The sequence below is a fragment of the Narcine bancroftii genome, chromosome 10 (assembly GCF_036971445.1).
Source record: "Narcine bancroftii isolate sNarBan1 chromosome 10, sNarBan1.hap1, whole genome shotgun sequence".
Taxonomy (NCBI): domain Eukaryota; kingdom Metazoa; phylum Chordata; class Chondrichthyes; order Torpediniformes; family Narcinidae; genus Narcine; species Narcine bancroftii.
Window position 1 is genome coordinate 32,944,825 of NC_091478.1, and position 13,888 is coordinate 32,958,712.

The window sequence follows — 13,888 nt, forward strand, 5'->3', positions numbered from 1 at the left end:
TGTCAAGGTACCAGTACAGAGGCAAATATCATTTTTGAGATTGCATTGAGACCTTGGAGATTTAAAATTTTTTTCCATTCCAAAAATTATGCAGGAACGTGGGATTCTGCTTGCCCACATCATACCTATTCACAAACTCCCAGGCCTAAATATATTCACAATTATGTTTAATTTTTTGTGCCTACTTTTTTGGGTCTGGAAGATTTGCTTGGATTGAGAATTAGTGCAGATTACATGTTAGAGGTTTGGTGAGGCTACTTTTTGATCAAAATTAGTGAAGAAAGATCCCAGTTAACAGCATAAAATAAATTGCTCACTGTACCAGGGATCATGATTGTGAGCTAGTGCCTAAGCTTCATGCCTATTTTCATGCAGCAGGGTGTGAGGAGTGATGAGAATGAAGCTTCAGAATAAAATTTAAATGAGGAATTATTCTCGCCGATGTGGAATCTACAGTTGAAGAGACTTTAACAGAGTCTGATGGATTTTGTTCTTATTCTGAGATATTAATTAAATTGGAGCTAAAGAAGAAAAATGGGGTTTAATTACACCAACCTTGATCTGCTGGAACAGGAAGCATGATAAAGGGGCTGATTAGCCTCTTGTTTATCATATTTATATGTCCCTTGCATGTGTATTGGAGATAAGTACACAAAATATCCCTGTGTATTTAATGGAGAAAATCTCCAAAACATTCTCCTGACTTTCTGCCATCAGCTTTGAAATCAGATTGGCATGATGAGATGTGGAAGGGGATGTTTTACTCACTCTCCATGTTCTGCTTGAAGTTACCTTGAAAATTCTAACCGAGTGTGGCAGACCGAGGGGCTGCACAGCTGGAAAGGCAGAATCGCTGCACCAAGCAGCTAGCAAAGAATGGTGCGGGCTGCCCTTCTTTGTCTAGGAGAACCCCGCGTTTGCAGACCTGCTTGGGTTGATGGAGCGCTTTGCTTCCCTGCTAGTATGTTGCCTGAGAGACAATGACTCTGCAGTGAGCTGGCATCACTCCTCTTTATGAGGCGTGCTGACATCACTCTCCTTTATGAGGCACACTGACATTACTCCCCTTTATGAGGCGCGCGATTATTTAAAATAAAAACTAGTTGGTAGGTGACTCTTCTCTGGTCGCTGTGTTTCTTCAGCTCTGTAGTTAGTCCCACTAAATTGGTGACCCCGATGGGTGTTCAATGTCTTTTGAGCCCCAACAGTGAACCATTGTGAGGAAGCATGTAGAATGGATGCCACTACTGCACTGCACGCAGTAGCTCTGAAACTGCCCACCCTCTGGCCTCACAGACCATGTCAATGGTTCCAGCAGGCTGAGGCCCAGTTCCACATTAGGAAAAGAACAAATGAAGCCACCAAATTCTGGCATGCAGTCGCCTCAGTGGATGAAGATTCTGCTGCCAAGCTAGATGATTTTATCAACAACCCACCAGAGGAAGATCAATATCACGTTTTTAAGGCACATCTCCTCGTGACTTTTGGCATGTCTGACCTGGAAAGAAGCACAAGCTTCCTCCACCTCGATGATTTGGGGGACTGAAGGCCATCAGAATTGATGAATGAAATGCTTGCGTTAGCAGACGGCCATTTCAACTGCTTAATGTTCAAGGCAGCCTTCTTGGAACGGCTCTCTTGTGACATTGCCCTGCTGCTTTCTTCTGCTGTCTTCTCCAAACTAAGGGAAGTGGCAAGGGAGGCAGACAGACTTTGCAGGGTACTGCAGCCTCCCATGGCAGAGTTTCAACAGGTCACCTTGGACAGTCAAGTCCACGCAGCTGCCAGTTCTACGGCACTCCACAAGCTACCTTGGAAGAAAAAGCCTTTGGAGAACAGTGAGTAGTGTTTCTACCACAGAAAGTGGGGCAGGAATCCGCGCCGCTGTGTGCCACCATGCAGTTACGTGGTTGACTCCCAGGGAAACAACAGCATCAACCGCCACTGATGGCCTCGGTGGTTGGCAACCAGACCAGCCTGTTATATACCACTGATCAGCGCATGCAACTGGTATTAGACATCACACTTTAGCACTGGACTTGCACACTAGCAGCTGTAGGACAGCCCATTTTGGGAGCAGACTTCCTGAGGGCACATGACTTGGTGTTTGACCAGAACTTCTTACACGAGACAGACTAAAGCTTCCATACATGGACATTGCTAAACCTGTGCATATCCCACCTCCCAAGTGCCGGGGGAATCCTCCTAAAATACCTAAAGTTGTGGTGTTGTGGCCGTACAACAATTTGGTGGGGGTGGGGGGAAAGGTTGATGTGGAGGACCGAGTGGCCACACAGCTGGACGGGCAGAATCGCCTCACCAAGCGGCTGGGACAGAATGGTGCAGGTTCCCCATTTATGTCCAGGAGAAGCCCACATTTTGCAGACCCACGTGGGTTGACGGAGCGTGTTGCTTCCCTGTTGGCATGTTGCCAGGGAGACAATGACTGCAGTTCAATAACTTCACTCCCCTTTATGAGGCGCGCTGACATCATTCCCCTTGATGAGGCGCGCTGACATCACTCCCCTTAATGAGGCGCGCTGACATCACTCCCCTTGATGAGGCGCGCTGACATCACTCCCCTTGATGAGGTGCGCTGACATCACTCCCCCTGATGAGGGGCGCTGACATCACTCCCCTTGATGAGGCGCGCTGACATCACTCCCCTTCATGAGGCGCGCTGACATCACTCCCCTTGATGAGGCGCGCTGACATCACTCCCCTTGATGAGGGGCGCTGACATCACTCCCCTTGATGAGGCGCGCTGACATCACTCCCCTTGATGAGGGGCGCTGACATCACTCCCCTTGATGAGGCGCGCTGACATCACTCCCCCCGATGAGGGGCGCTGACATCACTCCCCTTGATGAGGCGCGCTGACATCACTCCCCTTGATGAGGCGCGCTGACATCACTCCCCTTGATGAGGGGCGCTGACATCACTCCCCTTGATGAGGCGCGCTGACATCACTCCCCCCGATGAGGGGCGCTGACATCACTCCCCTTGATGAGGGGCGCTGACATCACTCCCCTTGATGAGGCGCGCTGACATCACTCCCCTTGATGAGGCGCGCTGACATCACTCCCCTTGATGAGGCGCGCTGACATCACTCCCCTTGATGAGGGGCGCTGACATCACTCCCCTTGATGAGGCGCGCTGACATCACTCCCCCCGATGAGGGGCGCTGACATCACTCCCCTTGATGAGGCGCGCTGACATCACTCCCCCTGATGAGGGGCGCTGACATCACTCCCCTTGATGAAGCATGCGATTGTTTAAAATTTAAAAAAACAGCTTCTTTATACCGTTGCATTATGTCTCATTCACATAAGAACTAATGATAAAACCAAAAGAGCTACTTAATAAACGATAATCCATTGTGATCCCATGATTATTGAATGTTGATGCAGAGGAGTCCACAGATTATTGACAACCCGCACAGCCGGAGAGGGCTTTCACAGAGGCTTCCCTCAATCTTTTTCTCCTTTGTTGTGCAGGTTCATGGTTGGAGATCTATCAGATTCCGAGAATGATACCTTTGAGCAGTCTAGTGAGTGGGACCTGAGTGGAACAGAGGACCAGCAGAAGGCATTTAGTCATGAAACAGAACTTATTCCTTGGTATGTACTGTCCATTCGAGCAGATGTCCATCAGTTCCTCCTGCAAGGGTCCACAGTCATACATTATGACCAGGAGGCTCATCTATCAGCACGCTGTTTTCTGAAACTGGAAACTGACAACTGTTCTCTAACTTGGTCTAAACCACCTACAGCCAGCCCAACCAATGCCAAGGCAAAAAGCATAGCACTGGGAAATAGCACAGATCTTGGCAATACTAAGTTCCAGCTGTATGGGAACGTCGCATTAAATGGACTCGCAGAAGGTTTCTTAGACATGTCTGTGGTGAAAGCTGTCTACATGGGACATCCAGGAATTGATCTTAATACTGTTTGCATTCAAAACAAACTTTCCCATATGACCCTGGAGGACAATTGCATAACATTGCTGTACGGGGTCCATACAACTGATAATCGCTTGTTGCACTTTGTAGCTCCCAAGTACACTGCTAAAATGCTCCATGATGGATTACAGGAATTAGTGATAGCCGCAAGAAAAATGAAGAGGTTTCCTGACCAGAGACTGCAGTGGCTGAGGAAGCAGTATGTCAGCTTGTATCAGGTAAACTACATCCCCCTCAGCTAACATTGTAAAATTATATTTTGAGTGAATAATCAGTTTATCATAATTCTTACAATAATAGCATTACCCTGCATTTTTAAATAGGAGATGAAGGAAAATTATAAAAGCTTATAACATTTGTTGATAGTGGATAACACATTAAGACATTGACTTAATGTTAATATCTCCTCTTTTTCTATATTCCGATGCCCTGGCTTCGAATATGCAAACAGATATGAAAGAAAACTATAATCAGGAAATAGAAACACTACAGCACAGTACAGACCCTTTGGCCCTTGATTGGCCCTTTACATTCCTTTAAAAAAATACTAAACCCTCCATACCTTGTAACCCTCTATTTCTCTTTCATTCATGTGCCTGTCTAAGAGTCCCCTAAATCCCCTAATGATTCAGCCTCCTCCACCATCCTTGCCAAGCCACTCCAGGCACCTACAACTCTCTGTGTAAAAAAAAAAAACTTACTCTGATGTCTCCCCTAAACTTCCTTCCCTTCACTTTGTACATATGACCTCTGGTGTTTGCTATTCCTGCCCTGGGAAACAGGTGGTGATTGTCCACCCTATCTATGCCTCTCATCATCTTGTAGACCTCTATTAAGTCTCATCTTTCTACGCTCCAAAGAATAAAGCCCCAGCTTTGCTAACCTTGCCTCATAAGACTTATTTTCCAATCCAGGTAACATCCAGGTAAATCTCCTCTGCACCCTCTCTATAGCTTCCACATCCTTCCTATAATGAGGTGACCAGAATACAATACTCCAAGTGTGATCTCACCAGAGATTTGTAGAGTTGCAACATGACCTCTCTACTCTTGAACTCAATCCCCCTATTAATGAAGCCTAGCATCCCATAAGCTTTCTGAACTATCCTTGAAGAATGTATAGATTTGGACCCCAAGGTCCCTCTGTTCATCCACATTCTTAAGTAACCGACGATTAACCCTGTACTCGGCCTTCTGGTTTGTCCTTCCAAAATGAATCACTTCACACATCAAGATTTAACTCCGTCTACCACTTCCTTCCCCACTCTGCATCCTCTCTATATCCTCTTGTGACCTTAGACAACATTCAGGTCCTCCAGCCTTCGTGTCATCCACAAACTAAATGACCCATCCTTCCATCTCTTCTTCCAGTTCACATAAAAATCACAAAGACCAAGTGTCCCAGAACAGATCCTTTCAGTACTACACTAGTCACTGACCTCCAGGCAGAATATTTTCCTTCCACTACTACTCTGCCTGTCACTTTTTTTTACCCACACAGCCAAGGTTCCATGGATCCCATGCCTTATGACAAAAAGAAAATCAATGAAGTGCACAAGTAAGAGTCTTTAAATGAATCTCTATTTGAGTTTGTTGTTGAGGAGTCTGATAGCGGAGGGATATCAGCTGTTCCTGAACCTGGTGGTGCAAGCCTTATAGCACTTCTACCTCTTCCCTGATAGCAGCAGCGAGGACAGAGCGTGTGCTGGGTGGTGAGGGTCTTTGATGATTGTTGCTGCTCTCTGACAGCTGTGCTCCCCGTAGATGTGCTCAATAGTGGGGAGGGTTTTGCCTGTGATGTCCTGGCCTGTGTCCACTACCTTTTGAAGGGTTTTACACTCTAGGGGTGTTGATGATGCATCCGGTCAGCACACTTTCTACCGTACCTCTGTAGAAATTTGCCAGGGTTTCTGATATCATACCCAACCTCCACAAACTCCTGAGGAAGTAGAGGCACTGATGTGCTTTCTTCACTTGTCATTAATGTGTTGGGTCCAGGAAAGATCCTTTGCGATAGTGACTCCCAAAAACTTAAATTTGTTCATGCTCTCCACCTCTGATCCCCCAATGATCACTGGATTGTAAACCTCTGGCTTTAATTTCCTGATGTCAACAATCATCTCCTTAGTTTTGGTGACATTGAGTGCAAGGTTGTTGTCAGGCATGTTCTAAATCTCCATCCTGTATGCTTATCCATCCCCTTCCTTTATACAACCCACTACCATGGTATCGTCGGCAAATTTGTAGATGGTGTTACTGTCATACCGAGTTGTAGGCGTAAAGTGAGTAGAGAAGGGTTGTCAATGAGTGAATGTGCGGAGAGGAATGGAAGGTGATAACATGGTGGTAGGAAGTGTGTGAGGAGCCCAAATGCCAGTTAATTTACATGGGGCAAATGGGCTACTTAATGCTGTACAACTCTGTTATTGTAGGAGGAAGGCAAGTTTGAAGGACCAACACTGGCTCAGGTTATTGAACTCTTTGGAGGCAGACGATGGATAACAGGGAACACAGCTGCAACGACTTTGAATAGGAGCACAGAGAAGTCCAACCTACAGCGCAACAACACATTGGGAATAAACACTGCCAAAAAGATAAAGAAATCGCTGATTAGGGTATGAAATGAGACTTCCCCAAATCACTGTGCAGTGTACTTCTCGTCAAGGATTAAATAACTGTCAAACTTTGTTCTGCGCAGGGAGACAGTGGGGAGATCACGGATGAGGAGATTTGCACACGCAAGGCTCGAAGCTGCAAAGAATCTCGAAGCAGGAGTGGATCTGACCCCGCGGACATTGATGAGCAAGTAGAATCAGGTAACAAACTTCTAAGCATCTGAAGTGCTTGTGGATCAGATATAAAGGTTTAGTTCATATTTTATGACAATGAGATCATAAGACATAGGAGCAGATAGGCTGTTCAACCCATTGAGTCTGCCCGCCATTTAATCATGAGCTGATCCATTTCCCCACTCAGCCCCACTGTCCGATCTTCTCCCCATAACATATGATGCCCTGGCTAATCAAGAACCTATCAATCAATCTGCCTTTTTGGGATTTTTTTTCAAAAAATATACATATTAATATTTTAACTATACAATATATTAAACTTTTTCTCACAAACACAACAAACAAAAATAGTTCCCCCCTCCCCCCCACTTCATACATACAGATCTGTTCACCATCAGAGCTTACATATATTTTAAGTACAAAAAGTACAGTTGGGGAAACTGTTTTTGTATATATAATAGTTACTTTTAAACCCTTTTTTTGTTCCTTTTTATTACTGTGTCTGTGGTCCAGGTATGGCTGCCAGACCTTTACAAAAATGTCACATTTTTTCTTTAAGTTATGTGTGGTTTTTTTTCCATAGGTATACAGCTGTTCATTTCCACAGTCCATCGTGCTATAAGTAGAGGGGAATCAGACTTCCATGTATTGCGATGCATATTTTTGCTACCATCAGTGCAATTTTTATAAATGAAATTTGATATTTGGTCCATCTGTCACTTATTTCCATGAAATTACCATCTCCGGGTCGCCCGTGAAGGCCATTCCTGTTATCCTGGTCAATTTTTCACTGTTTTCTTGCCAAAATGGCCTCACCTTCACGCATAACCATGTAGCATGTAGAAAAGTTCCTGTCTTAGTCCAATCTCTGAAATTTTGGCTTTTGATCTGTGTAACTTTTGTGGGGTAAGATAAAATTGGTGTAAAAATTTAAATGATCCAGTCCATATCTTGCATTTATCAATCTCTGACTGAAATACACCCCAATGTCCTGGCTTTCACAACCACCTGTGGCAACCAATTCCACAGATTTACCACCCTCTGGCTGAAGAAATTCCTATGCATTTCTGTTCTAACCGGACACCTTTCAATTGTGAAAATATGTTAGAAAAATGGACACCTGAGACTGAGCTTGAGCAACTCAGCTGGTGGAGCTTCAATGACTTGTGTTCAATCCTGCCCTTCAGAGGGTTTGTATGTTTTTCACATTCAAGTTTATTATCATCTGACTGTATATATTCTTCCTGATGAAACAAGTGTTTCTCTGTATCACAGTGCATGCATTACATTATGTTTGGAACAAATACACTTTTTTTCTCCTTTATTTATCCCTGTGCTCCAGTTTTAAATTCGTAATCAAACAATTCATGTCATTGAAGTGCACATTTCAGATTTTATTCAAGGTTAATTGTACGCATTTTGGTTTGAACATGTAGAACTTACACCACTTTTTATACATAGTCTCCCTATTTCAGAGCACCATAATATTTGGGACATAGCAATGGTATGTATATTAAAGTAGCCATGTTTAGTACTTTGATGCATTTCTCTTGCATGTAATGACTGCTTGAAGCTATGATTCATGGACATCTCCAGGTGCTGAGTATCTTCACTGATAATGCTCAGCCAGGCCTCTGCTGCAGCCATCTTCACTTCCTGCTTATTTTGGAGACTTGTCCCCTTAAGTTTTCTTTTCAGAATTTGGAAAGCATGCTCAGTTGGATTTAGATCTGGTGACTGACGTGGCCATTCAAAGATTTTCCAGTTTTTAACTTTGAAAAATTCCTTTCTTGCTCTAGCAGTACGTTTGGGATTATTGTCTTGCTGGAGGATGAAGAGCCGTCCAATGTGTTTGGAGGAGTTTGCTCAAACTTGAGTAGATAAGATGTCTCTATACACCTCAGAATTCATTTTGCTACTGCCATCATCAATGAAGATCAGTGCGCCAGTACCTGTGGCAGCCAGACATGCCCAGGCCATAACACCCTCACTGCCATATTTCATAGATGAGGTGGTTTGCTTTGGGTTTTGTGCAGTTTAGTTACACCTCCACACTTTCCTCTTGCCATCACTCTGATGAGAGAAGTCCCAGAACTTATTCCAGAAATCTGCAGGCTCTTTTTTAAATACTTTTTGGCAAATTGTAATCTGGCCATCCTGTTTTTGTGTGGCTAACTAGTGGTTTACATCTTGCAGTGCAGCCTCTATATTTCTGGTCGTGAAGTCTTCTGCAGACAGTAGTCATTGACTCGTCCACACCTGCCTCTTGAAGAGTTTTTCTGATTTGTTGGACAAGTGTTTGGGGATTTTTCTTCATTGTGATGAGAATTCTTCTGTCATCAGCAATGGAGGGTCTTCCTTGACCTGCCCTTAATGATTTCTGAGCTCACCAGGATGATCTTTCTTCATAATGATGTTCCAAACTGTTGATGTTGGTCATCCTAAGATTTGGGGGATGTCTCTTACTGTTTATTCTTGTTTTTCCAGCCTCATGATGGCTTCTTTGACTTTCATTGGGCACGACTCTGGTCTTCATGTTGAAAAATGGCAACTTTTTGGTGCCAGACTCCAAAGGTGATCGAAAGCTTCGAAGCAACCCTAGCTCTCTTATACCTGCACCGATGAAGCATGTAAACACACCTGAGTACTCACAAACATCTGTGAAGTCAAATGTCCCAAACATTATGGTGCCCTGAAATGGGGGAAGTTTGTCTTAAAAAGTGCTGTAATGTCTACATGGTCAAATCAAACATGGTCAAATGTTGAATAAATTCTGGAATGTGCACGTTCATAACTTGCAAACTTATTTGATTACAAATTAAAAACTGTGGAGCACAGGTGCAAATAAATGGGAAAAATGTCTTTGTCCCAAACATTATGGAGGACCCTCTACCCAGTGCATAATATGCAGTGTGTAATTATCACATAAACACATTAAAGATGTAATTAAAAATATATAGAAATATTTTAGGATGGTTTACGCAGTTACAGCCTTTGGAGAAAGTTATTTCCCAGCCTGCTCGCCCTGATCGTGATGTTCCTGTCCCCCCCTCTTTGCTGAATGGATAGGGTGCTCAATAAATCTTTGAGCCCTGTTTAAGCAACACTCCAGTAAATGTCGTAAACAGAGGAAAGGGAGACCTGTGACCACATGGGGTTTCTCCAACTTCGGGAAGCCATGCAAGAAGGTGGGGTAGGTTAAATGGCCAATATGAACCCCCCCTCCCTTCACTGTGAAAGTGAGTGGTAGAATATTGGATGAGTGGATGAGTGAATGGGAATGTGGGAAGAATAAATAGAATAGGATTAGTGTTGTGGATGGAGCGGAGTCAGTGGGCCGACCGACCTCTGTCTCCATGCTCCACAGTTCTGACTCAGAATAAATGCTGTAATGTCATTTAGCAGAGAGGAGGTCTGGTTATTAAAATAAAATTCTGAATGTGGGTTGGCTGTTTATGTTAGGGTAGATCTGGATGGGTTTAGAAGAACATTTTAAGTTTGGGATGCCAGTTTGCGAGATGCGATTGAAGTGGTGGTCCGGTTCAGAAGCATAGATTGAAAGGTGACTTCTATTGTAAATTATAAAGCTAGAACTCAAGATGAAGGTTTGAAACATTAGGTCAATGTTTTTTCAATCATTGGGTTTTTGATAATGCTTGTCATTTTTTTGGTTTAACGAGTGAACATTTACTCTTCTCAATATTTGTCATGAGAATTTGAAGAACCACCAGCATTTCACCAGAAAATCTATGAAAATGTTGAAGTTAGTCACTGGTAGTTGGGTAGTGGAAGCTGCTTTTGCCATCACCCCCCCCCCACCTCCTTTGTTTGGCTGAACAGTTTCTTCCCAGCTCTGAGATTTCCCTTTGGTAAATAAGTTCAATGGTCAGTTGACCTCGCTACCCGATGCATTCTAAGGACTCCAGTGTGTACCATGGTATTCTGGGCCAAGATCTGCTTCATGTATTTGACATGCTTATCCTTTTCAGATTTGAGTATTGCAATGGTTTCTCCTGGTTCCTGTACCCTACCTACCAGATTGCGTTCTCACAACTCTCCAACGTCTACCACATTAGGACCTCCAACATCCACGCCAGTGAGACCGGCCTCCTCTCCAGTCCTTTCAACTGTCAGCAAGGCCAAAACTGGGTAAGAAGAAAAAATAATAAGTGATTTTTTTTCCCTTCCCATCAGTGTTATGTTATTAGCTTCTTTATTTAATATTCCACATAAAAAGCAAACTTTATAGAAGAGAAGGCTAAAGCAATTTCTATTGTATTTGAGTATTCAGGACATGAAAGGCTCTATTGTGTGACTGTTAACGTTGAAGAAAAACATATAATACTGAACATTTACACTGAGAATGCCAAGGTGAAGAAACAATACAAACTGAGATAGTTAATACAACATAAAAAACAAAGAATTTGGAATTGATTTGGATGGTGCACAAAAAAGATTTGTTAAGATAGCTCTAGCCGTAGCAAAAAAATGTATTATGTCAACCTGGAAATTGGAAGATAATTTGAAAATACAACAATGGTATATAGAAATTAATAAATGTATTCCATTAGAAAAAATAACATATAGTTTAAGAAATAATATTGAAATATTTGAACAAATATGGGAGCCATACATGAAACACAATAGAGAAAACCTACCGGGGACATTCACCACCTAAATTAACGAAAGGAGAAGGAAATGAAAAGAATTGACTCAGTGGAATTTCTTGTTTATTTTTATTGAATGACAACATTGTTTGACTGGTTTAATGTATCTTAGATTTTGTACTTTAAATGGATGGGGGGGGAGGTAGGGAGGGTGGGATGGGAGGAGGGGGGGGGGAGAAAATGACACTGTATATATTTGAAAAGGAAAATGTATGTATCATGGTCAATGTGGTTTATGGTGTGAAAAATAAAAAATTTAAAAAAAAAGAAGCAAGAATGACAATAGTCATTCTATAAGTTTGCTTATAGAGACAGTGGTGAAGTAGGAGCTATATTAAAGCCATAACCTATTGATTATTGGAGTGTGGAATTCTGTGCCACAGTGTGGAGTTTGATGGAAGCCACATAATAGTTTAGTATAAAATTGGATAAACCATCGAAGTGGAGATGATACCCACACACATACCGGGAGTTCCCCAACCAGAAGCTCTGGATAAATCAGAGAATTCACAGCCTGCGACAACAAGGCCATTTAAGGTGGGGGGGAATCAGGATCTTTATGTCCAGGTACAACCTGTGGAAGGCCATCTCTGAAGCAAAGTGGCAATTCCGGTGGAAGCTAGAGACAGATACACATCAACTATGGCAGGGACAGCAGGCCATTGCAGCCTACAAAGCGAGGGCAAACACTATAGATGGCTGTGATGCTTCATTACATGATGAACTGAACACCTTCTATGTCCGCTTTGAGAAGAAGAACCAAACAATGCCTAATAGAATCCCTGAAAAAGCTGAAGACCCTGTGATATCTGTCTCTGAGGACAATGTCAAAACATCATTCAAAAGGGTGAACCCTTGCAAGGCATCAGGCCCTGATGGCGTACCTGGAAGGAAACTGAAAATTTGTGCCAACCAACTAGCCAGAGAGTTCATGGATATTTTCAACCTCTCATTGCTGCAGTCAGAGATTCCATCCTGCTTCAAAAGGGCATCAATCATCTCGGTACCCAAGAAGAGCAGAGCCTCATCAACTGCTGCCCCTAGCACTAACTTCTACTGTGATTAAATGCTTTGAGAGGCTGGTCAAGGCCAGAATTAACACATACCTGTGATAGTACAGATTTTATCACCAATGTGTATATGTACAGATTGTCGTGTAGGATGACTGTGATTGGCTGAGAGCGTAGCCACACCTACTGGCAGGTCTTAAAGGATTGCTCCTAGCTAGACCAGGTCATTTTGGACTGGTCAACTTACTTGTGATATGCTCCAGTCTTTTAGTTAATAAAATCCTTGGTTTGGATCAACAAGTCTTTGGTTCTTTCAACACACTCTACAATACCTAAGCAAAGATTTGGATCCATTGTAATTCGCCTATCGTCACAATCGCTCCACAGCAGATGCCATGTTGCTGGCTCTCCACTCAACTCTGGATCACCTTGAAAATAGCAATTCATATATACAGCTGGTTTTCATCAACTACAGCTCGGCCTTCATCACCATTATTCTCTAGTGATGGTCAAGAAGCTACAAACTCTGTACCCCCCCTCTGGAACTGGATCCTTGACTTTCTCATCGGAAGACCACAGTCAGTACGAATTAGAAACAACGGCTCCTCCTCACTGATTATCAACACACCAAGGATCTGTGCTTACCCCACTGCTCTACTCATTATACACCCATGACTGTGTGCAGGCAAAATAGCAATGGTATCTATAGGTTTTCCAATGATGCCACGGTTGTCAGCAAAATGACAAACTGCAATGAGGAAGCATAGAGGACAGAGATAGATCAGCTCGTTGAATGGTGTAATGGCAACAACCTTGGAGATGATTGTGGACATCAGAAGAAAGTCAGGCGAAACATTACCCAGTCCTCACCGAGGGCTCAGTAGTGGAGAGGATCATGAACTTCAAATTCCTGGGTGTCAGCATCTCTGAGGATCTGTCCTGGAGCTTCCACATTGATGCAATCACAAAGAAGGCTCACCAGCAGCTATACTGTGTGTGTGGTGTCTGAGGAGATTTGGTATGTCACCAAAAACTCTTGAAAATTTCTAATGGTGTATCATGGAGAGCATTCTGGCTCTTTGCATCACTGCCTGGTATGGAGGTGCTAAACTCTCAGGACAAGAATAAACCCCAGAGGGTCGTTAACTCGACCTGCGACATCACAGGCACCACACTTCACTCCATCGAAGACATCTACATGAGGTAGTCCCTTAAAAAAAGCAGCCTCAATTCTCAAAGACCCCCACCACCCAGGCTATGCCCTCTTCACTCTGCTCCTTGCCTTTTGTTGGTCGCAGACTGTCAGGAGACCATGAAGATAATTAAATCATTTATTCAAAGAGAGAAGCTATGAGTAAATAATTTTTTGGGTAATATAAGCCATGGTCCTGCTGCTGAAGTGAGAGACTCTCCGAGAGGTGGCAACATCTCTCAGCAAGAAGAACTACTTCTAGAGTCCAGC

General features: G+C 43.4%; 1 protein-coding gene and 1 long non-coding RNA gene across 10 annotated transcripts in view; one reads left to right on the forward strand and one right to left on the reverse strand.

Moving 5' to 3' along the window:
* Positions 1-1,030, reverse strand: part of LOC138744423 (uncharacterized) — a 53,502-nt gene extending 52,472 nt beyond the window's left edge. For all 3 annotated transcript variants that reach the window (XR_011345521.1, XR_011345522.1, XR_011345520.1), the window contains exon 1: positions 769-1,030. This is a non-coding gene — a long non-coding RNA (uncharacterized lncRNA). The remainder of the gene's footprint in view (positions 1-768) is intronic.
* The window catches only part of plce1 (phospholipase C, epsilon 1), a 288,097-nt gene that overhangs the window by 206,533 nt on the left and 67,676 nt on the right, over positions 1-13,888 (forward strand). For all 7 annotated transcript variants that reach the window (XM_069900564.1, XM_069900566.1, XM_069900567.1 and 4 more), the window contains 4 exons: positions 3,498-4,179; positions 6,393-6,575; positions 6,659-6,776; positions 10,739-10,898. In XM_069900564.1, coding sequence (XP_069756665.1) covers positions 3,498-4,179; positions 6,393-6,575; positions 6,659-6,776; positions 10,739-10,898 — 1,143 coding nt within the window. The remainder of the gene's footprint in view (positions 1-3,497; positions 4,180-6,392; positions 6,576-6,658; positions 6,777-10,738; positions 10,899-13,888) is intronic.